This window comes from Penicillium paradoxum, assembly GCF_028828445.1.
Source record: "Penicillium paradoxum strain IBT 22861 chromosome Unknown utg000007l_segment0_segment0, whole genome shotgun sequence".
Classification (NCBI taxonomy): domain Eukaryota; kingdom Fungi; phylum Ascomycota; class Eurotiomycetes; order Eurotiales; family Aspergillaceae; genus Penicillium; species Penicillium paradoxum.
The window spans coordinates 3,012,066-3,034,275 of NW_026643185.1; the positions used below are offsets into that span (position 1 = coordinate 3,012,066).

The 22,210-nt window shown below is 46.3% G+C and overlaps 9 protein-coding genes across 9 annotated transcripts; 5 read left to right on the forward strand and 4 right to left on the reverse strand.

Annotated features, from left to right (window-relative positions):
- Positions 1 to 4,485: 4,485 nt before the first annotated feature.
- On the reverse strand, positions 4,486 to 5,529 carry N7457_008643 (uncharacterized protein; the record flags this gene model as incomplete). The annotated part of the gene is made up of 1 exon (XM_057179686.1): positions 4,486 to 5,529. One exon carries the CDS (start codon positions 5,527 to 5,529, stop codon positions 4,486 to 4,488), a length of 1,044 nt encoding a protein of 347 aa, XP_057028072.1.
- A 31-nt stretch (positions 5,530 to 5,560) lies between these two features.
- On the forward strand, positions 5,561 to 5,836 carry N7457_008644 (uncharacterized protein; the record flags this gene model as incomplete). The annotated part of the gene is made up of 1 exon (XM_057179687.1): positions 5,561 to 5,836. One exon carries the CDS (start codon positions 5,561 to 5,563, stop codon positions 5,834 to 5,836), a length of 276 nt encoding a protein of 91 aa, XP_057028073.1.
- Positions 5,837 to 6,315: 479 nt separating this feature from the next.
- N7457_008645 (uncharacterized protein) lies at positions 6,316 to 7,419 on the forward strand (the record flags this gene model as incomplete). Its single annotated transcript, XM_057179688.1, has 3 exons — positions 6,316 to 6,446; positions 6,505 to 6,804; positions 6,867 to 7,419. 3 exons carry the CDS (start codon positions 6,316 to 6,318, stop codon positions 7,417 to 7,419), a joined length of 984 nt encoding a protein of 327 aa, XP_057028074.1.
- A 1,130-nt stretch (positions 7,420 to 8,549) lies between these two features.
- Positions 8,550 to 10,325, forward strand: N7457_008646 (putative MFS transporter; the record flags this gene model as incomplete). Its single annotated transcript, XM_057179689.1, has 4 exons — positions 8,550 to 8,802; positions 8,883 to 9,123; positions 9,177 to 9,808; positions 9,907 to 10,325. The coding sequence occupies 4 exons, from the start codon at positions 8,550 to 8,552 to the stop codon at positions 10,323 to 10,325; spliced, it is 1,545 nt and encodes a 514-aa protein (XP_057028075.1).
- A 1,379-nt stretch (positions 10,326 to 11,704) lies between these two features.
- Positions 11,705 to 13,555, forward strand: N7457_008647 (putative MFS quinate transporter; the record flags this gene model as incomplete). The annotated part of the gene is made up of 4 exons (XM_057179690.1): positions 11,705 to 11,982; positions 12,047 to 12,236; positions 12,292 to 12,420; positions 12,476 to 13,555. The coding sequence occupies 4 exons, from the start codon at positions 11,705 to 11,707 to the stop codon at positions 13,553 to 13,555; spliced, it is 1,677 nt and encodes a 558-aa protein (XP_057028076.1).
- Positions 13,556 to 13,810: 255 nt separating this feature from the next.
- N7457_008648 (uncharacterized protein) lies at positions 13,811 to 14,494 on the reverse strand (the record flags this gene model as incomplete). Its single annotated transcript, XM_057179691.1, has 1 exon — positions 13,811 to 14,494. One exon carries the CDS (start codon positions 14,492 to 14,494, stop codon positions 13,811 to 13,813), a length of 684 nt encoding a protein of 227 aa, XP_057028077.1.
- A 591-nt stretch (positions 14,495 to 15,085) lies between these two features.
- isn1 (IMP 5'-nucleotidase ISN1) lies at positions 15,086 to 16,648 on the forward strand (the record flags this gene model as incomplete). Its single annotated transcript, XM_057179692.1, has 7 exons — positions 15,086 to 15,110; positions 15,162 to 15,172; positions 15,230 to 15,250; positions 15,301 to 15,315; positions 15,362 to 15,509; positions 15,561 to 16,495; positions 16,559 to 16,648. 7 exons carry the CDS (start codon positions 15,086 to 15,088, stop codon positions 16,646 to 16,648), a joined length of 1,245 nt encoding a protein of 414 aa, XP_057028078.1.
- A 487-nt stretch (positions 16,649 to 17,135) lies between these two features.
- N7457_008650 (ATP-dependent 6-phosphofructokinase) lies at positions 17,136 to 19,831 on the reverse strand (the record flags this gene model as incomplete). Its single annotated transcript, XM_057179693.1, has 4 exons — positions 17,136 to 17,182; positions 17,344 to 18,487; positions 18,559 to 19,020; positions 19,091 to 19,831. The coding sequence occupies 4 exons, from the start codon at positions 19,829 to 19,831 to the stop codon at positions 17,136 to 17,138; spliced, it is 2,394 nt and encodes a 797-aa protein (XP_057028079.1).
- A 1,463-nt stretch (positions 19,832 to 21,294) lies between these two features.
- On the reverse strand, positions 21,295 to 21,637 carry N7457_008651 (uncharacterized protein; the record flags this gene model as incomplete). Its single annotated transcript, XM_057179694.1, has 2 exons — positions 21,295 to 21,467; positions 21,523 to 21,637. 2 exons carry the CDS (start codon positions 21,635 to 21,637, stop codon positions 21,295 to 21,297), a joined length of 288 nt encoding a protein of 95 aa, XP_057028080.1.
- Positions 21,638 to 22,210: the final 573 nt, after the last annotated feature.

The window sequence follows — 22,210 nt, forward strand, 5'->3', positions numbered from 1 at the left end:
ACCTTACTAATACTAGAACTTAAAAAGTCTAACGAATAGGAAATTAAAAATATTAAAGATAAAAGACTATTTAATAAAGAGAGATACTTCTTAGTAAAATAGAAGAGTTAGTCTACTAAATATAACTAGTAGATTCTAAAAAAAAATATAGGAAATATAAAAGAAGCTATTAAGTCCTTTAGAAAACTTAAGGAAAAGAAGAAGAAAGCTTAAAGTATATAGTTAAATTTAATATCTTATTAATAAAAAGAAGATAATAAATCTAGATCGAAATAAGTCTATTCTACTATTAAAATACCTCTAAGATATTATAGAAAAGATAACCTTTAAAAAATAAGAAAATAAAATAATTCCGGAACTTATAATAAATATATAATAAACCTATAGCGTATCTAATACGATCGGAAAGCTAGTCTAGATACTAAGGGAAAGTATAGGGCTTATATTAGTATCTTAACTATTTATAATAATCGCTATTATTAGATCCTTAATAAACGAATACTTCACGGCGTTCTATAAAGTATATCCTAAATTCCCGTAATAGATAAAGTAGCGAATAGAAATATCGTAGGCCTTCCGCTCGGCTAGTATAGCTAAAAGACTAAGGTAAGGTAAAGAGGTTAGACCTCGAGAAGAGAGGAACTATTTATAAGCGTTAGCGATATCCTACTAATTCGTTAGGGAAATATACCTAAAAAGGAGAAGATAATACTTATAATAGGAGTCTTCTTTTAAGATAGGAGGAAACTATAAGTAGCTTAATAACTATAGATTAATACTAAAAAGTCGGAGATTAACCTATAGATCCTACTCTTAATAGTAATCTAGATAGTAGGTCTATAGAAAAATTAGGATCTATTAACCCTATCCTATTCTATATAGTTAGGGCGATCCTCTAACTTTTTAAAAAATTAGGTAGACTATTCGATAATTAAAATTAGATCTATAGTATTATTAGTAATATTACTTAGAATCTATATAATTAGGGGCTAATACTAATAAGAAAGGTAAATAAATCTATACTAAGTTATATACCTATCGCTTCTCTATATAATATTAATAAGAGATAGAACTAATAGTCTCGGATTTATACTTAACTTTAAAGGATTCGTTAGTAACTTACTTCTTCTTAGCTATATATAAATAGGTAATATACTAATTTAAGCGATATCGGATAGGACGATTTCGTTTCGGACGTATAGAAGAACCGGAGTTTCGAGTATAACGAGTAATCTTAATAGGATCTATATAAGAAGGAGTTAATAGCGGATTTACGTTAGAATAGTTATAAATCTTAGATACTATCTTAGAAGTAGCTAAAAAAGAAAAGAGTATAGATTAGTCTATAGGCGGGTTATTAATAAGATTTATACTATAACCCTAACTATAACTATAACTATAGCTATAACTATAACTATAATCTCGCGCTATAATAAAGGAAGATTCTTATAGAAATAAATAGGACTTATAAAAGATAAGATAATAAAATATAAGAGGATTACCTATAAAATATATAAGGAATTACGTATAAATAATAACGAAATAATATAAAGAAAGAAAGATTATAGTTAGAAAATTAAAATAAATTCCTCTTTTATTCTAGGCTATCTTTATTATAAGGAAGGAACTATATATATAGTACCTTCCCTTTTATTAAGGAGAATAAGTTACGAACCTTTTATACTCGTTAATCCCGAAAATATTAAATAAGATTATTCCTATAGCTTCCCCGAATATAGCTATAAAAGTATTAGAAATAGACTCTAAATACCTCTATTTTATAATAGTCTAATAAGTATATCCTATATTCCTAGGGAGTAGATTTAAAAGTCTATCCTAATCTAATAGAGTTAAACTACGACTATTAAGTATAGTCTATATATTAGCCCGACGACTATTTATAAACTCGTTATAATTTACCTAAAATAGTTAGACTATTATTAGAAGACGAATTATTAACGAAATAGCTATAAAATACTTATAACTTATATTTTCTTTATATCTACTAAATTCTAATATAAATAGTAACTAATAACCGCTATATTAAACGCTTAGACTAAATTATACGAATTTTTAGCGACTTCTATATAGATCTACTCCGATAACTCTATTTTATTATCTAGAAGAATCTTTAAAAATTTTAGAATAGTAGAAAAATCTTAAGTATCCCTTATTATACTAATAGGTACCTATATAGGATAAGTATAGATTTATTATAATAAAGGCCCGAAAATATACTATATTATAAGTCTTCTTATCTATATAATATTACTTATAAAGGATAGACGCGATTATATTATACTAGTAGGAGATAGAGAAAACCTCCTCTTTAGTAGTATTAAAGGACTTTAAGTTAGAACGTAAATAGCCTAGGCACTAGACTAATTCTAGTTCCGGTACTAGATCGCTAATATCCTATCTATTAGCTACTACTATAGCTATACTAATAAGGCTCCGAATAATAGAAAAAGGGATAAACTCGATAGGAACCCTTCTTATTTTATAACTTATACTTCCCTTTATTTAACCTAAAACCCTAGGATAGGTTTTATAGAGAAGGGGGGATAGTTATTATAGTATTTCTTTATTATACTATTTTACCTTAGACTCCCTTTTTCTTAGATAGAGGAGACCCCTCCGAATACCCTACGATATCGGGATAGAACTAATATAATCCGGTCCTAAGAAGCGGGGAACCTAAATTATAAAAGGAAGATACCTATAGGAAAAGGGAAGGTAAGATTTAGTCTTATAACTAATATAGAATCGAATACCCTTCGTTCTAATTACGTATCCCTCTTATATTATTATTCACTTAGTTAATAAGTACTACCTTAATAAATAGTTACCTTAATAAAAACCTACGTTGAAGGGGGCGGAGGGGGTAAAGGAGGTAGAGGGGGCGTAGCGTAAGGAGGACCGAAAGGCGTAACTATACCTATATAGATATCTCGAGTTAAAGTATTCCGTATATCTCGAAACCCCTATATAATCGTAAGGAACGATATATTCTACGTAGGGGTAGTATAGGGCGCTAAGATATAAGTATTAGCTTAAGCGTCGAGCCTAGAATCGACCTAAGGAACGTTAATAACCGCTAATATAAGCGGAGGTCTATACTTACTATTATATAAGACTACCGCTTCCTTATATAGTAGTTATACTAGGGAGTATTAACGTTAATCCCGCTAGGCGGAGGGATATATATATACCCTAGATTATATCTAAGATAGTCTATATAACGCTAATACTATATACTCGTAGAGTTAGTAGGGGAGACGACGGCCGGAGGGGCGTAATTATTAATAGAGGTATACGTCGTACTCGCGACTAAAGGAAAGGGAGCTACTATAATAAGTCGAAATAACCTATAGTAAGAAAAGCGAGACGACGAAAAGCTATAAGAAGAAAAGCGAAGCGACGAAAAGCTATAAGAAGAAAAAGCGAAAGGACGAGGAAGTATAGGAAGAAGAAAGCTATAACTCGAAGAGAGATAAGTAAAAAATATATAAAGAACTCAGATTATACGCGACGAAGAGAGATAACGCTTAAAGCTCCGAGTCTATCTACACCTTCTACTATAAAGACAAATTACCCTCTTTTAGATAGCTAGATATATATACTATTTTCGAACCCTCCCTATCTCGACTATAAGAGACCCTCGACCCCCGACCCTTAGCTATAAGGACGCAGCTCTTTAAGGAGGGGGAGAATATTACGACTCTCTACTAGGAGAGTGCCTCATAGGCTGGATCCCGCCTAGTCCTGTGACCTAGAACCCGTGACCTAGTAGGGGTAGCACGACCCCCCGCTAGAGACTGCACTAGGAAGACTGAGTCCTACCGGGTTAGGTGACCTAGTCCCGTGACCCGCCAAAGGTCATCTATATAGAGACTGCTAGGGGAACTTAGTTCTTTAGCGATTAGTTTATGAATATACTAGCACCCTGCTATTCCTTCACTCTAGTTCTATATTACCTGCCAGGACCCGCCAGCACGCCGGTCCTAACAAAGGGTATGAAGAAGTCTACGCCACTATTATAGCTGCTTTGTAGTCTATAAGAGACCGAGAAGCTTAGCTTTAGTGGTAGAGGTAGTAACTATAGGCTGCTTATTAGCCTGCTAGTCTACTAGCCCGCTGTATACCTAGTAGATATAACCGGTAGAGCTCTTTCTATCGGGACAATTGCCCTTAACGAAAACGAATCTAAAAGCGCTGGTGGCGTCCTACAACAGCATGTCTGAGGCGGTGCTCACCTAGCGCCCATGGTTGGGCGGCTCGCCGCTCTGTTCGGGGCACTTCGGGCAGATATTCAGCCTGTACACCAAAAGGTACATTTCTTATTATGACTAAACAAGGTACAAGCAGCGAGTAATTCTCTTAATATATTTATCTCAATAAAAACGAAACGAATAATCTGCTTTAGTGCACGCGGCATTGACAACACAGTGTGAATAAAAATATCTTAGCAATGTAGCAGGTCAGCTAGTATGAGGAAAAGACTGGCGCATACAACTTGACGACATCATTTGTCGTCGACTCGGGACCCAAAACCCAGTCGGTATCTTCGCGGCACTGGTTTACTGCAGAAGCTGTTCCAGCAAATCCTGTGTCCTGATGTTTGGCTTTTTTGTCGTATCGTCCCGACTCACGATTGGTCTGGTCTTCTAGCTGGCGCTTCTGATTTGTCTGGACTTGTGGCCGATACACATCACGTAGAGAGGCTTGTTCAGATGAAATGCGGTCATCACCGAAGTATAGCTGCCGTAGTTCTTCAAGCATGTGGCGAGTACCGGCATCGACGATCATAAAGAAACGCGGGCTTGCAAGGGCGGCAGACGCACGACGAATAGACGCAAGGGGGGCACCGTGCCATTCTTTTGGAGTTGAGAAGGTTCTTTCAATCCCTGGGATTTGACCGTTGTGGAGGAATTGTTTTAGGAATACCCGGTTGTATAGGCCTCCGATGGCGGTGGGCGATATTTGATTTGAGTCAATTCCATGCTGCTTGTAGTCTGCACTTGTCGGTACCTGCCGCGAAAGGGCTAAGAGAGGGACTGCAGTATCTGTTGCGATCTGTTCTCGGCGAGCACGATCCCGGCGTTCAAAATCAATGAAGTACTGTATGTCTGTTGGGAAAAAAACGTATCCGGGGTCAAGTGACATATCGAACTCGATATGGCAAGATCCACAGAGAGGAATTGTGTTTTGGGTGTTTTTGTAGTTGAAGGTAAACAGTCCAGCTTGCTCCCATAGAGGAATCTGAATAAAGCGGGACTCGTTAGCTAAGAGTTCGAAAAATATAGGGTATTCTAAAAGCACCTGGGGGTCATGATGGGGCACGACATGACAAATTTCCGGTGCTCTTGTCGAGCACGCCCAACACGTAGTACCGGCAATTCGTAGCGTTTCTGCCTTAGTTGCCGCAGAGAACAAACCAGAAGATGCAATGCTGGACCCTGATGAAGAAGCTGTCATGGTATGAGCAGCTGATGAACAGAGTACCTGGGTGGAGGGTGGGGGTGGCATTCGGTCGCGATCTGTTGCGTGGTCAGTCATAATGGCGCATGGATGTATTGAAGTGAAGACTTACATCAACCCAACAAGAAACCGGGAGCTCTCAGACTTACAGGCTGGAGTTGGGGAAGGTGTGTTTCATGGAGAAGGCACGCAGGGACGAGATACTTTGGATGGACCCATGGTTCACCTGGCCTCCTACTATCACGTAGGAAATGGCAGCGTGATAACGAATGGAATTCAGGGGTTGAGCAAGGCCAAGGAATTGAGAAATGAGGTGGTAGGGGTTACAAAACAGTGTGATGGGACTATGGGATGAAGGAGGGCAACTGTCTTTGAAAAGGAGGGGAAGTAGAGAGGTGACTATAATTCGATGTTGACTTTACCGGGCACTTCCTGGATAGACCATAAACAGACTCTACACAGAATGTGAGACTTATCCTAGACATATGATCATCGTAGATTGCTATGAATTATCATGTCAAGTTTGAAAGTCAAATGAACAACCAGGATGCAATAATGAATGCGCATATTTACACCAGTCATAGAGTTACCCATCGCACTCTGATTCTAGGGACAGCCAAGAAAGCCAGGCCGGCCCCCAGATATTAAGGGTCCTAGCACTCCTAGCGAAGCAAAAGAGGCTAGATCTTCGTATTCAGCGGAGCAGCCCGAAAGATAAAAAAGGGAGTGTGCCCCCCTCGATGTGGACGCCAGTTCGTGGATTTCAATTTCGCGCCTGCGACAAGTGGCAACCCCCAGTCCATTTACTTTGCTACAGCCTGAGCGACAACCGCAATGCGCCACGCCGCAACGTTATTACAGCTACCACTATTTCTCGCAGCGCAGGCTCTAGGCCGCGATGATGGGAATTACCGGCCACGGAATGTGACGGGGCTGGATTATTACTATTATCCATGGATTGGCTCGTACGCTCACTCCGTATCTACAGACCACACAGATTACATCCTAAGAATCTGTCTATAGGTATTACAACGGTAGCGCCGTATTCACCATCTCTGGTGTCGAGCCTCGAGATGACCGCAGCGATTCCGAATTGGAACTCTGTGGGCAGTTGCAGAACATCACGTACTCGTGGTCGTACCCAGCAATCCTAGCGATCACAGCGACAGAACCGGAAGATGAGCGACCGAAGAACACAAACCCAATCGATGTTTCGCTGTTCACCTCGTACTCGAATTTCACGAAGTATTTTGGCGATTATATTGATTCCGTCAACATGCAGATAAGGGATATGCCCTTCGTATTTGAGTCGATTGAGGTGTCGTAAGTATATACTTCTTTCTAATGTGCAGTCAATTTTCTGGCGGCTCGCTGATTTGCGCCAGCCGTTATTCATTTCCAGCGAGTAGAGACACGAAACCGGAATTTAACCTGATTGTCGCTGAGGATACTGGAAGTGGGGTCCCTTTTCGAGTCACAGGGAGCTCGGAGCTAGAGCAGAACCCGCTTGGTCCTTTGAAGATGAATATGTCGACTTGCTCCCGTAGCGAGGGATGGTGGGGTGTCGCTCCCATTTCACTCGGTAGTCACCGTGATGACATTAGCGGCGTAACAAACCCGACCTTGCAGCTGACATTTGACGACTCTTCGGCAAATTTTAATATTCGATCGTGGAGTGTCGCGGGTACCTTGGCCGAGGAGGATGAGGAGACGCCAAGAATTTCCGCTAGGTTGACGATCGAGTTCTTAGGGAGGATTGATGCTGCGCGCTCGGATATTCTAAACGAGGGAACTCCAGTGACATGGACACCGAGCATGGGGTTCGGGAATAATTCCTTGAGTTTGGATTATGAATCCGGTGCGCTTGCCGCAGCCGGAGTGAACACTCTTCAGATATGGAGTATCCTGGGAGCCATTTTAGCATACATGTTCATTTAAATATGACATCTTTGACCTTATCGAGACCTGCTGTGAACGCGCAACGCCGAGAGTTGATGCCTGCAGGCGTGGCATAAAGAAGGACACATGGCTACTGGGAAATACCCCAGTTTTGCTTTATATGTGCAAGCAGAGTCGTAGGCTTTACATCGTCATCTCGACTTACACCATATCGGATAGTTGCTGAATGATTCGGACCCAAAATAATATCATCAGCCCCTATGGAGTGGAGTATTATCGACAGCCCTAATTGGGGGCACTCCCGAGGTCGTCTATCATCTTTGTAATCATGCTTGAACACCGATCTCTTGCTCCGACAAACTTGCCTTCGGGTCAACAATCTTTCCGATCTGACATCCGATGGGAAGGAGTTCGGATCGGTAGGTCTGCTCTGCTAACACATTGCTATATATTCTGTACGGAGTATCCTGCGCTTTGACATCCTCGGCCGTCTTTCTTGGAAGGCTTGGCCAATGCCTCCCACCTTCTAGCTTTTGTGGCTGATCGTCGTTAAACTCGGGGGTAGGTCGGCTGATAGATACGGCATTTCATATGAGTTATACGAAAGTGGCTGGTCACTCCATGCTTCGTAGGGAGCCCCAGATGAAATCCGAGTCTGGGGGATCCTCAAGTCCGGGGAAGTCTCGAAAATCCCCCGTGGGGAAAGGGGCCCATTTGTCGCTCTGTGGAGAAATTGAGGGATACACTGCTTTCCCCGTGCTACACAGGTAATTGTAGGTACCCGATGTTGACTTACCCCGGAGGCGTAAACAAAAGGCCATCCAAGAAAAGCATTGCTGTGATTGGATCTTCCCAACCAACCCTGCAGCCACCGTATTAAGTCTTTAGCCGCTCTCCCACCAAAGACCCCGAAATGCCAAGTGATTTCTGACTATCCCCAGAGTCAAAATTCATGGCGTCCCTTGGCAGCGAATTGAGCTTCATGCTGCAGACAACTTCGGACGCGTTTCCGTCCCTTCCCCGCAACCCCAGGTTCTCTGCCCGCCTCTTCCGATCAGAGCTTGGATTACCCCAGATATAAAAGATCCAGGGTCCTCGTTTGAGATCTGACTCGGTCTCTATTCAGACCTTACCCCTTAACCCACACCCTGTCCGGCCGCACGTTCAACATGGCCGATCCCGAGAGAGGCACTACGCCTGTCGGTGACGAGAAGGCCGTCTCCCATCATAAGGAACAAATGTTCGGGGATGTCGCTCATGATGCCGCGGAAGGCGGTCACCTTGCGACGGATGAATATGGCCAGTCACTGGTGGAGTTTGACAAGGCAGCGGAATCACGATTGCGACTCAAGATCGACCTTTATATTGTCCCAACGGTCGCGGTGATGTATCTTTTCTGTTTCATTGATCGAGCCAATATCGGTGCGTAAACTGGTCTCTCTCAATGGCTTTTCACCCCCCCAATACAAATCACGCGCTAATTCGGTTTTTTGCTGGAATAGGAAATGCCAAATTGGCCGGCTTCGACAAGGACCTTGGACTCGTGGGTTATGACTACAATGGGGTCCTCTCGATCTTCTTTATCTCATATATCCTTTTCGAAATTCCAAGCAATATTATGTGTAAATGGGTCGGTCCGGGATGGTGGCTACCGGCCATGACGTTGGGATTTGGGATTTGTTCGGTCGCGACGGCTTTTGTCAATGATATTCACAGTATATCTGGTGTTCGCTTCCTCTTGGGGTATGTCTTACTCGATTTTGGGAAATTTCGCACTGCTAACAAGCTTTCCTTAGTATGTTTGAGGCAGGACTACTACCAGGAATCGCATACTACATGTCACGTTGGTACCGACGAAGCGAACTTGCCTTCCGCCTGTCATTGTATATTGTCATGGCTCCCCTTGCTGGAGCGTTTGGTGGCCTCTTGGCTTCGGGTATCCTTAAGCTGGATCATTTCGGTTCTCTGCACAGTTGGCGTATGATCTTCGCGATTGAAGGGATTGTCACGGTCGGAATCGCCGTTGTCGCGTTTTTCACCTTGACCGACCGGCCGGAGACAGCCAGATGGCTCACGCAGGAGGAAAAAGATCTAGCGATTGCCCGTGTCAAGTCGGAGCGGGTTGGCACGACAGAGGTTCTTGACAAACTTGATGTAACGAAGACACTACGTGGTATCTTTAGTCCTACGACGCTCACATCCGCGTTCGTCTTCCTGTTGAACAACATTACGGTTCAGGGTCTTGGATTCTTTGCGCCAACAATTGTCAAAAGCATCTATCCCAATGACACTGTGGTGTCTCAGCAACTCCACACAGTGCCTCCTTACATTGTCGGGGCATTTTTCACATTATTGTTTCCGTTCCTCAGCTGGCGACTCGATAATCGCCTCCTCTTCTTCATCGTCAGCCCGCCATTCATGGTAATTGGTAAGTCTCAGGTCCTCAAGCAACCTCGCATCCGGTCAAAATTTGTCATGATCGCACACCATGGCCGTATCCAGGCTAATCAGAGCGGGATTTTATAGGTTATATCATGTTCCTTGCGAGCGAGGACAGTATGGTCCGATATGGCGCGACCTTCTTGATCGCCGCCGGAGCCTTTGCGTTGGGCGCCCTGTGCACTGCGACCTCGTCGGCAAATGTCATTTCCGACACCGCTAGATCTTCGGCAATTGGAACAACTGTGATGTTCGGAAACATTGGGGGGCTTATTAGCACCTGGTCATTCTTGCCTTTTGATGGGCCCAACTACCACATCGGTAATGGACTCAATCTGGCAACCTCAGCCACAACTCTACTTGTTGGAGCCGGCCTATGGGCCTTCATGAAATGGGACAACCAGCGCCGTGAGCGCATCGATGTTAGGAGCGCTTTGGCAGGGCTTTCCCAGAAACAGATCCAGGATATGGACTGGCGCAACCCTGCGTTCCGCTGGCGGCCGTAGTCTTCTTGCTCCATCCCCACCCATCACTCTTGCTGTTTCCCTTCTTTTCAATTTTATGGTCTGATATCTCCGCACCAGCAGGCGCTAGCTTTTGTCTCGAAAATCGAATTAATGTGCGCTATTCTCTATTATTCTCCGATTCTAGGGCTCATATAAGTGATCTGGTAGCTCCAAATATTTCTCCGCGAGCAAAATCGTTAATGAACTCGTTATGATATCATTCCCTTTGTCAAGTACGATTTATTCCATTTTCCACTCGATAAGCAGGGCGTAAAAATCGTCATATCGGAGTGTATCGCCTGCCCTAAGCAATGTACCACGCAAGGGTGACCATATGTACGATTTTGCCGCTATGTCCGACAATCACAAATAATAGATTGAACGCCAATGAGCGGATAAACATTCTAGAGCACGAGTCAGGTCTGATATCGGCAATTGGCAGAGTTTAATAAGAGACTTCGTCACCGGGGACATTGCAGAGAAAATACCTGGCCGAGAGCTTAAGTATGCCAACCTTTACGGCACAATGTTCTCCGCAGCACCTCTCACCACTCACAGAGATGCGGATACCATCTGCATACAACATACGGACTGCTCCGTAGTCGGTGACGGCTCGAGCCTGAATGATCGGCCATGTATCAAAGCGCATTCCACGCCAAGCAACAGCACCCATCTCCCCTTTCCGGACTTATGATGGGTGAGGTTGGTCTGTCGGCCAATCAGTGGTCTCGCATCGACAGTGGTCACCCCCGGGATAAGGCGAACATCCCCTTTGTGGAACTTCCAGGGCTAATCCTTGCAAGCCACCTACCATACGACGTTGATGTTTGCTTATTCCCCCTTCGGGCACCTTCCGAGCCCCTCAATGTCTGATCAAAGGAACCAAATCCAAAGTCGGAGACACTTGAGAAAGAGACGGTGGCACCGAACAACCTGAGCTGCAGCGTGCAGTGCAGTAAGGCTGCAGGTTTTCGTTTCAAGTCCAGAGTCCTCCTGTTCCTTGTGCTTGAATGAAAGCTGGAAAGGCAAAGTCGCCGTCAAATGAAAGTTCACCGTGGAGTATCCACGACCCCAAGCTCTCTTGGCGGGTCTTCCCCGGGCCTTGGCCTATTCCGGTGTATCGCCAATGGTCCACAGTCTGTGACTCGTGCTGGGGGAATACTGGAGTCATTGGAGGGGAACTTGGAACTTGGATCGCACAGATTTCAACTCCGATTGCCCTCAGGTTTCCCCGCGTGAGGAATAATATGAATAATAACCCACCACTATAAAACCTTTTGATCTGACTTGTCGAACTTTTTCCTCTCTCTTCGTCATTATCCTGATTTCGCCCTTTCACATTAAACCCGCAATCACCTCCATATCAAGGGTTATTCACCATGGCCGGCGGAGCCAAGAAACCAGTCAATATCTTTCGCCTCAAAGACCTGGGTGAGCCCAGCCAGGCCTTTAACTGGCGATTATGGTTTGCAGTGACTTCATTTGGCCTCATGGGTGCTGCCCGAGGTGTGGATGAGGGTTTGATTTCAGGCGCCTTCAATTCCAAGGATTTTCAACGTTACATCAATTATGAGTCGTATTCTGAGGTGGAACAAACCAACATCAAGGCAAATGTCACCGCTATGGTCCAGATAGGATCTGTCGGAGGTGCACTTTTGTGAGTTTATTTTCGTTTCTCTGTTTATTCTCACAAATCGCTAATTTACATTCTTTTTATACAGCGCCTTCTTGGTCTGTGATCGCATCGGTCGTCTCTGGGCAACTCGTCAACTTTGCGTTATTTGGATCGTCGGAATCGCTATTTTCATGGGTAACAGTGGCAGCCTGGGTGCTGTCTATGCCGGTCGCTTTATTGCGGGACTCGGTGTGGGCCAAACAGTTGTCGTGGCTCCCGTATATCTTGCTGAGATTGTAAGTTCCTTGATACTCAGGACATTTTAGCGGATCATGAACTAATACGGAACAGGCGCCTGCTGCCATTCGTGGCCTCTGTACCTGTGTCTTTACAGGATTTGTTTATTTAGGAATTGTGCTTGCTTATTTTGCCAACTATGGCTGCGAGCTCAATCTTGGTGACAAAACTCACAATCGCTGGGTATGTAAGACCCGATGTTTGAATCATCTTTATTGCCAATACTGACAGTCTATAGCTCGTCCCTACAAGCCTCCATATCATGTTTGCCGGCATTATCTTTTGCCTCTCATTCCTCCAGTATGAATCGCCCCGGTATCTGGTCAAACGTGGCCAGCTTGACAAAGCCATCTCCAATCTCTCAAAAGTCCGCGGTCTACCGTCCGACGATGAATATATCATGCGTGAGATTTCCACCATCCAAACCACTCATGAAGCTGAGATGGAAGCCACATTGGGGTCCGGTGCAATGGGTGTGATCAAAGAAACCTTCCTAGTCCCTTCGAATCTCTACCGAGTCTACCTCACATTTATGGCGCAACTTCTTTCGCAGTGGTCCGGTGCCGGTAGCATTACAGTCTACGCTCCAGACTTGTTCAAGCTGCTGGGAATTACGGGCAACAACGAGTCTCTTCTTGTCACTGCCGTGTTCGGAATCGTGAAACTAGTTGCCGCCATCATCTGCGCTCTCTTCTTGGTCGATGTCATCGGACGCAAGCGAGCGCTTCTTATTGGAATCACTCTACAAGCAATCTCCATGGTCTATATCGCGAGCTTCCTAACCTCCGTTCCCCAAATGGGAGTGATCGATAGCTTCGTGCTACCAGATAACAAAAAGGGTGCGAGCAGGGGTGCAATTGCAATGATCTACTTATCTGGATTCGGATGGGCCCTGGGTTGGAATTCCATGCAGTACTTACTGACTGCGGAGCTTTTCCCCCTGCGCATCCGTGCTCTTTGTACTTCCATGGCCATGACTCTGCATTTTGCGAACCAATACGGGAATGCACGGGCCGTTCCCAATATGCTCCTCCCCGTGTCCCAGGGTGGAATTGATCCCAAGGGCACATTCTGGTGTTTTGCTGCTATTACTATTGTTGGTGGTGCCTGGGTCTGGTTCAGTATTCCGGAGACGGCAGGTCGCTCGCTCGAGAGTATGGACCGTCTCTTTGCTTTGCCATGGTACAAGATTGGTCGGTATGGTAACCGGGATGCCGATGAGCGTGATCAGGCTGTGGATGAGAAGATGGGGATGGCAGAACAATCGCACGGAGCGGCCGAACATGTTGAGAAGCAAGATCAAACTGGCCGGGTATGAATGACATGCCGGTCGTGATTTTTTCTTTTCATGCTTCTTCGGATATCAACCCTCTCTGTCTACTTTTCAATTTAGATAGAATGGTGGTTTTATTGAATAACGACACTCCTATGAACATGAACGAAATCCCTTTTGAATTTCACACAGCCCTCTTTTTCGACACATTTCTCCCGACGCTAAAGCATATGAACCGATATTGAATTTTTCGCGTTCTCGAACTTTTTCCCTCTCTTATTGGCCGTGACGTTCCCTCCTTCAAGCGAACTCCGACTTTGACATCGACTCGTCAAGTGGAATGATGACAATTCTCGCCTTGAGCGCCGCCTTATCGCGATTCTTCTCCGTAGATCGTCTTGCTCCACCACTCGTATGGATATTCATATCCTCCATATCTTCCAAGTACTCATGCGGCAAGTCAACGCGGATCAAGATCCCCCTAGGCCGAAAAAACGTCTCATTCCATTGCGAGATGTGGCGAGAGAGATGTTCCCCCCGAGCTCCTGCCATCGACGAGATCAGGTTTCGCTGTTCTTGCCGTTGTCTACTCTGACGGGCAACGAAGATCGCAGGAATGGCTCCCAGGACACCAATCATTAGCCCGCCTACTGCCATTGTTCCCAGTCCCTTGCCAACGACCGTTCTCCACTGCGGCCATGAAAGCTTGGCCTCGTCACAGACAACTTGTGTAAATTTTGTCCATTGGTCTTTGGAGATATTGTAGGAGGCCAGTTCAGCGGGATACTCGAATCCAGATGTGCAAGCTGTGGATCTGGATGGCACCTGGAGGCCGCGGCTGAGAGTAGAGGCAGCGGCTAACCCGGGCTCGTTTTCATCAGGTGAGAGGATCAAGGAATCTCCTTCTTTCTCATCGGTGGGAAAATCGACTTCCTGGGATGGATAGTATGCCGGTGGGACCTCGTCGGAGTTTGGTATGGTCATGATTGATGGTTTGGATGTGTGTTGTATGGGCATAGCCAGCATTGCTTTTGATGGAATTCGGATGATCCTGTTAGGGATTTTTAGAGATCAGAAAGGTGATTTTGGCTGTCAATGATCTATTGATTTGTGGACTTGGAGCTTAAATCAGAAAGACTTGGTAACACGCATCTATAGTTCTCGTGTCAAGGTACTTGTGTAGAATCGCAAGGCTTTATGTTTACAAATCAACCACCATTACCAGGGGCTCTGCAATTGACAACACATCATGTCAGGGCTATCTAGGTATTCGTGATGCCTAAAGTCACAATCCGAGTCAATTCCGCGGGATTTTCTCATGGACGATGCCTTGCACAGGCCACAACATTTCACGAGGCACTTCAACAGACCAATCGCAAGTAGAGGCGTTACGAGGAGAAGCGAAGTCCTGATCAAAGTGGAGTTTTAAGCAATAAAGACTCTCGTAGCCTCATTGTGAGGCCAATAGCGTCCGATCCAAGGCGAGTGTCTATCGTGAGTCACCAGAAGGGACGTGCACTCACCACTGTGAACGGGCCAGATCAACCTTCACCTTCTCTACCACCGACTCGAATCATGACGACCCGATATAGAGTTGAATGCACGTATGCCTCTAGATTGCTAATTGTTGACTCTCGCTGACTGGTTCTAGATGCTCTCAAGGTACGAAGTGTAGTCCCGAGGTCCCGAGATGCCCCTCATTGACTCCGCAGCGTATAGACCCATCGCCGGGATCAACTAGTAGGTCGCTATACAACTTCGAGGGAATTCTGGGGCCTAACACTCTATAGATTGAATGGATCAAGGTATATCACTTAATCACATCATATGGGCTCATTCTAATCCCTCTAGGGCCTCCTGGCGGTCCCTTTTGTCTTGCATTCCCAGCCCACCGCTATTTACCAGGAACATAGCGAAGCGCTGAACACAATCGCCGCCGATACCCATTCTCGCTATGCCGAGATCATGCGCGATGTCGAGAATCTGATGATCGATCATAGTAAGTAGCAACGAATCCAGATCGGGAACCATGTCTAATGCGTTCTCGAAGTTCACCACCACGAACGCAATGCCCCGGGCAAATCGAAATTGAATCTCCTCGTGCCTACCGTCGGCACCTTCTTCACGAAGCTGTATCTGGAGGATGCCTTCAAATATCAAGACAAGCAGCGTTTCATTAGTCGGCGACGATTCGTCGCTCCTTCATTCAACGATATCCGCCTTATCTTGAACTCCGCCCAGGTACTGGGTCTTGTTCGCTCCAGCGACGTGAAACTAGTCACCTTCGATGGAGACGTGACACTCTACGATGATGGTGCTTGTCTCACATCCGATAACCCCGTCATCCCCCGCATTCTGCGACTCCTCGAACAGGATCGCAAAGTCGGCATTGTGACGGCGGCCGGATACACCGATGCGCCAAAGTACTACGAGCGTCTTCACGGACTACTCGATGCAATTCACGCCTCGACCACTCTCACCGCCGATCAGAAAAAAGGCCTGATCGTCATGGGCGGCGAGAGCAATTTCTTATTCCGCTTCGAGCCGACCTCGGAAGCCCGTCTGGCCTACGTGCCGCGGAATGAATGGTTGCTGGATGAGATGCAGGCCTGGAGCGATGACGATATCACCGAGCTGCTCGATCTTGCCGAGTCCGCGTTACGTGCCTGTGCCTCGAATCTCAATCTGCCTGCGGCGGTTCTGCGGAAGGATCGAGCTGTCGGGGTTTACCCGGTAAACGGCGTTCGGATCAGCCGCGAACAGTTGGAGGAAACTGTTTTGGTGGTGCAGAATACAGTTCAGCGCTCGGCTGTTGGATCGCGATTGCCTTTCTGTGCCTTCAATGGTGGAAATGACGTGTTTGTCGATATTGGTGACAAATCGTGGGGTGTGCGTGCTTGTCAGCGCTACTTTGGTGGTATCGATCCAGCCAAGACATTGCATGTTGGTGATCAGTTCTTGTCGGCTGGTGCCAATGACTTTAAGGTAGAGAACTTGAAAAATTCCCTTCCAATACTGAATAAACTGACATCTTTTTCTCTTGTTTAGGCCCGCCTTGCATCCACAACTGCTTGGATTGCAAACCCCGCTGAGACTGTCGAACTTCTTGATGAACTGGAGAAGACTGTCCACCCATAGTCGTGGAAATCCATATGGATATGACATTTGGAATGATGCACTGGCATGACTTCGGTGTTTTTGAATTTCGGGCTCAGTATTACGATTGGTTGCTGAGATAGTACTCTTGCATTCTTATGATAACGTTTGCGTTGTTTTTGGTTTATTTGCAATAAATGAAGTTGATTGTTCTATCTGCAAAGTATTGTATGTCCTAGACTCGAGGTCTTGAAGAACACAGAAGATAGGAACGCATCAAGTAGAAGAGAAGATCACCCAAACTCCCAGGCATAAATGCCACCTAAACCATCCTTGGTTCTGGAGGACTTGTTGCATAGCATCGTACAAAGCGTAAAGGACTTCCAGCACCATCGTGCTCGGCAGCAATGTAGAGGATGGCTCGCCGGCCAATGTTTGGGGGAAACATTCAAGGATATCCTGGGTGTGTCATTGGTGTGAATTCCATGGTTAGTTGGAGAAAGTCGAATCCTTATGGTTAGAGATTCCTTCAAGGAGTGATGGGGACCGAGGGGACGGATCGGACTGTCGCAGCACCTGGATAAGAGGGAACAGGGGAATTGTTAACATGTGTATCGAAAAGGCACCAGAGAAATCCAGTATGGAAGAGAAAATCCTCAGAAGGCCAAACGCGGAAGATCGAAGTTAATTGGACGGGGTGAACAAGCAAAAACCAGGGTTGCTGTCGTATTACGTACTCTCATAGCAAGACCACGTCTCGTTGTTGCTGGCGTGGGTGCGTCCCGATAGAACGTTGACGACATTCTGCAGTTCGAGCCAGAACTCAGATTTAGGGCGACGGCGCGCCCAATCGGTTTCCGTGGCTTCCAGTCCAGTATCGCCGCCCATGGGAGAAAACAGCACCTGTGAGCCCTTGACACCAATCACAGCAGATGAAAGAGGATCATTGGCGATTTCGTCGCTGCTCTTGCCTACATATCCTTCAATGTGCTCCATGCACCTCATGGCCATACGCAAAGCACGAGCACGGTCCATAGGAGAGGGCTTTCCACCTTGCTGGAAGTGACCTGGAACAGCGGCACGAGACTCGAAGCGGCCCTTTGCTTCTTCCTTGATCATGTCGGCGATAAATTGGGTAGTGTATGTATTTGAAGCGCATTCGTTGCGCAGGATAATCTTACCCGCACGGTTAGCTCCTTTGTCACGAAGGAAGTTATCACGAAGGAAGTCGATGTCGCGTGAGAGCATTTTAATATCAACGCCCTCCTCGGGAATGTACACTGCCACGGCACCCACGGCCAAACCAGCTGTGGTCGCCACATATCCAGATTTACCACCTTGGGTCTCAATCACGAACACTCGGCGGCGGGAGGACGAGGCAGATTGACGGATGGCATCACAGAAATCAATCAGGGTGTTCAAGCATGTGTCACTGCCCAGGGAATATTCAGTGCCGGGAACATTGTTAGAGATGGTAGCTGGAAGGACGATGAGCGGAATCTTAAACGCATCATACTGTTCGCGGGCCTGGCGCAGCTCGCTAACGGCTGTGAAAGCCTCGAAACCACCCACAACAAACAAGGCATCAAATTTGTACAATTCAAAGCATTTGGCAGTGTTTTCCATGTCAGCCGATGGCAGGCTGCGGTTGGTTCCAATATCTGAACCACCCTCATTGACCCAGCTATCAGCTTCCAGCCAAGTAACCTCACGAACTGAGCTGACTGGCTTGTCAGCGTGGTGGCGGCACAGTCCAGGGAAGCCGTTGTGAATTGCCAGTGGAGTGTGGCCACGGGTCAAACAGTATGCAACTGCGGCACGGGTTGCTTGGTTCATACCACCGGCCGGGGCACCGACATGGATAATGGCAATTCGCATTCTCTGTAGAAAGTGAGCTTGGGAATTCAAGGCAATGCAAGCAGCTGGAGTGGATTGAGGAATCTAGTTCGTACCTTTTCCTCCGGAAGAATCGTCTTCGGAATCTCCGCGGTCGCGGTGTTCAAGTAGGCCTTGTAATACTCCTTGAATTCAGGATCACGCAGCTCCATGGCCTCTTCAAACTCCTTGTTGTCGATCTTCGCTGACACATCTTTAGTTGCTTGGACAGCTTCGATCAGAGGGGTGCGCATGATCTTGTTCTCGCGGATAGTGATGACTGGTGAAGGAGAATCGGGGGACATTTCCAACACGGCACGAACAGCCTCTACACCTTGCAGGGTTGACAGCCAGCGGTCATAAGCACACGCGGCACCACCTCGCTGGGTGTGGCCGAGGATGGTAACTCGAGTGTCCAATCCCAATCGATCTGTGAGAATATCCTTGATCTTTGAGCTCGAAACCCGGTTCAATTGGCGATCATGGGCTCCTTCGGCGACAATGACGATCGTACGGCGCTTACCACGTTCATGTCGGTTCTGAAATCCCCCCAAGTTAGAAAAGACTTCACAAAACAAAGACATTAACGGGGGCTTAAGTGATACGCACCTTGTTGATTACAGAGCACATTTCGTCCTCCCATCCCTCCTTCGGGGGCATCTCGGGAAGGAACAGCCAGTCTGCACCGGTACTGATGGCAGACATCAGAGCAAGCCATCCACAGTGTCGGCCCATCACCTCAATGACGAAACCACGCTGGTGAGAGAAGGCAGTATCGAAGACATCGTCGACTGCATCACAGATACGGGTCAAGGACGAATAGCAGCCGATGGTGGCATCTGTCCCAGACATATCGTTGTCAATCGAACCTACCAGGCCTACGATGTTCAACACCTTGTAGGGCTCGACCTGCTCAGCGGACAACTCTCCCGAGGAAATGAGGTCTGCCAACAAGGTAGGCCACTCGGCTCGGAAAACGTCGGCACCAGTCAAACTGCCGTCACCACCGCAGACAACCAGTGCATCGATACCTCGCAGGACCATATTCTTTGCTGCCTTCATACGGCCGGCGCGCTCGCGGAATGCCATACTGCGGGCAGAGCCGATCAGTGTACCGCCGCGGGACAACCAGCCGCGGACGTCCTCCCAGTGTAGCTGACGGATCATGTTACCGCCATTGACCAGTCCCTCGTATCCTTCGAAGATGGCGTAGGCTTCGCAGTCGCAGTGGATTGCCATACGGACAACGGCCCGCACGGCGCCGTTCATACCTGGGGCATCTCCACCGGAGGTGAGGACACCGATACGGCGTCGCTTAGCCGGCTCGGTGGGAATCTTGACGGGCTCCATATTGAGTCAATTGAAGCTTTCGACCCGAACTCCAGGTCGATAATCAAGATAATGGAAATGAAAAGAGATAGGGGGAAAGAAAACAAGCCAAAGAAAAAGAGGCCGATAAGCGTTGTAGAGCTCCAATTATGAGAGAGTGGGATGTGGAGGGGTCGAACCCAATCCGGTGAGAGAAATTGGGCAGAAGTGGATGCTTTGCGTCACAGGTGAAACGCGTGAAGCTCAAGTATCTAGTTGGAGAGAACGGAGATCACAGATAAACGGGTGAAGAGAAGATGAATAGAATCCCGTTCTTTTGAAATAGTGCTGCTTATTCTCCTTTAAATTTACAATGGTCTGACCGTACCACCAACCCCAATACCTTCGTGGTACCTGCGTTCTGTAGTAATTTGCCTGCAAGACGCATGTCACCGCTGGGTCAAACTGGGTTTAGTGCGGGCGGTGAGAGCTGCTTGACGTCATTGGCTCTGTTCGGTTTGTTTTGTTTGGACAATGACATCGTTCCTGTTCTTTCTGTTCATTGGCATTCCTGTTCTCCTCGGAACTTGTCGGTTCACAATTCACTGTGATTATACTTCCGTATGCCATGGCGCTCTCAGCCAATTATCGTCCATCCCTAGCCTTCATAAGCGGTACACATAGCCACCCTTGGCGAAGATGGTCTGACCCGAAATGCACGCCATAATGCACAATTGAATCAAACGGGCCAGATTCTACTCCATGCCTACAATATAATTCACATATCAATATTCCATTGGTTGTTCAAGCCATTGCTCCTGTGGAACTTGACAATCCAGCTGCCTCGGCAGTCTCTTGCCGGCAAAAGCACTACATGTGGGGTCAGTCCCAGGTGCCACAACTTATATGTGCCCCTGGGACTCGAGCCACGTTGTTGACACTAATCCAACTACATATGCTCCGCACTCCGTATGTTGCACATCCAGCTCCGTTGGCTCCCTACGTGCGATACTCCACAAACGCCCTCGCCGCATAAAAATATCACATCTAGTGCCCGCACTCACAGTACTTCTGCTCCTACCAACCAAGCTCAAAAGATTTTGAACTGTCCGAAATGATCAAGACATCTCCATGATCCTGTGATCGAGCTATGGGCCGATGCCCATCGAGTGTTTCCGACTCTAGCCGCTCAACTCGCCATAGATGTCTTACTGTCAATCTGGCAATATGTCCAGGGATATTGATTCATTGTTGGTCTGTGGGTTGGCAAATCTCTCCATTTCTCCGCTGGAAGTATGTTTTTACTGTGATGACAGCTATGAACACGTGCATATATCCTTATTGGTTCAATGGACTATATATCATCAGGATTATCAAGTAAATTTTGGGTTCGGACTTGCTACCCAATAATGCATTATCCCGCTCCTGTCCCCAGCAATCCGCGTGATTCAACTGCTGCGTTGTCAGTCACCGATTGATGATAAGATAAACGGTCATGATATGGCTTACGCTTCGCATGAGTGGCTTCCCTCCGTAGCCGGGTCTTTGCATCCACTCGAGCAGAGCTTGGGGTGTCCAACGTCACCAGGATTCTTGCAATGGAATAGGACATTCTCTATGTCTTCGTTCTCTAGATCTGAACCCTTCAGGACATCCTTGAGGTCGGCCTCGGTGAAACCTATTTCTTTATTTAGCCTGGCAGAGCAAGTTTCGACTGGCATTCACTTAAGTACCTTTATCCTTGATCAAAACATCAGAACAATAATCAAAGCTAGGGGTGCATGTCTTTTCAGCAATGCCAGTTGTGGCCAGTGCAAAAACTGTGAGAACAATAGAAGAGAGCTTCATTGTGGAATAAACAAAAAATAGACAGAATAATATAGAATAATTAGGATGTGGAATTGGAATTGGACAGTATACACCGTGCCCAGAAGGTGGAAACAATCGAACTCTTATATCATGGGCATCCCTCGAACATGTTTCCAACTCTGGTCACACATAACAAGCATCCACATTACTCGACTTCACTTGAAAAGCTTGTTCCTTGGGTTTGCTACAGAATGCTGTCTGGAATGCACTTACGCCATTTACATGCCTCCCATGCGGGCTTGCATATTCGAGACCGAGATTCCTATATCCTATGGAATCATCTACGTCATGGGATCTTTCTATAGTCTGTATATGAATCAAATGAGACTTAAGTAGAACCAAAGCAGTAGAGAATCTAGATGTCCTGATTAACCTCGTTGGTTAAGCATCTCCTCCAACCCACGTGGCGGCACAAGGGAATGTAGGGTTCGCCTCAATGATTGGGATTGAGTACAGGGACGAAACTCATCTGCTATACATACTTTGTAGTATTCAGGTAGCCTATATATCCATAAAGTGGATGCCATTTCGGGATGCCATAGTAGGTAAATT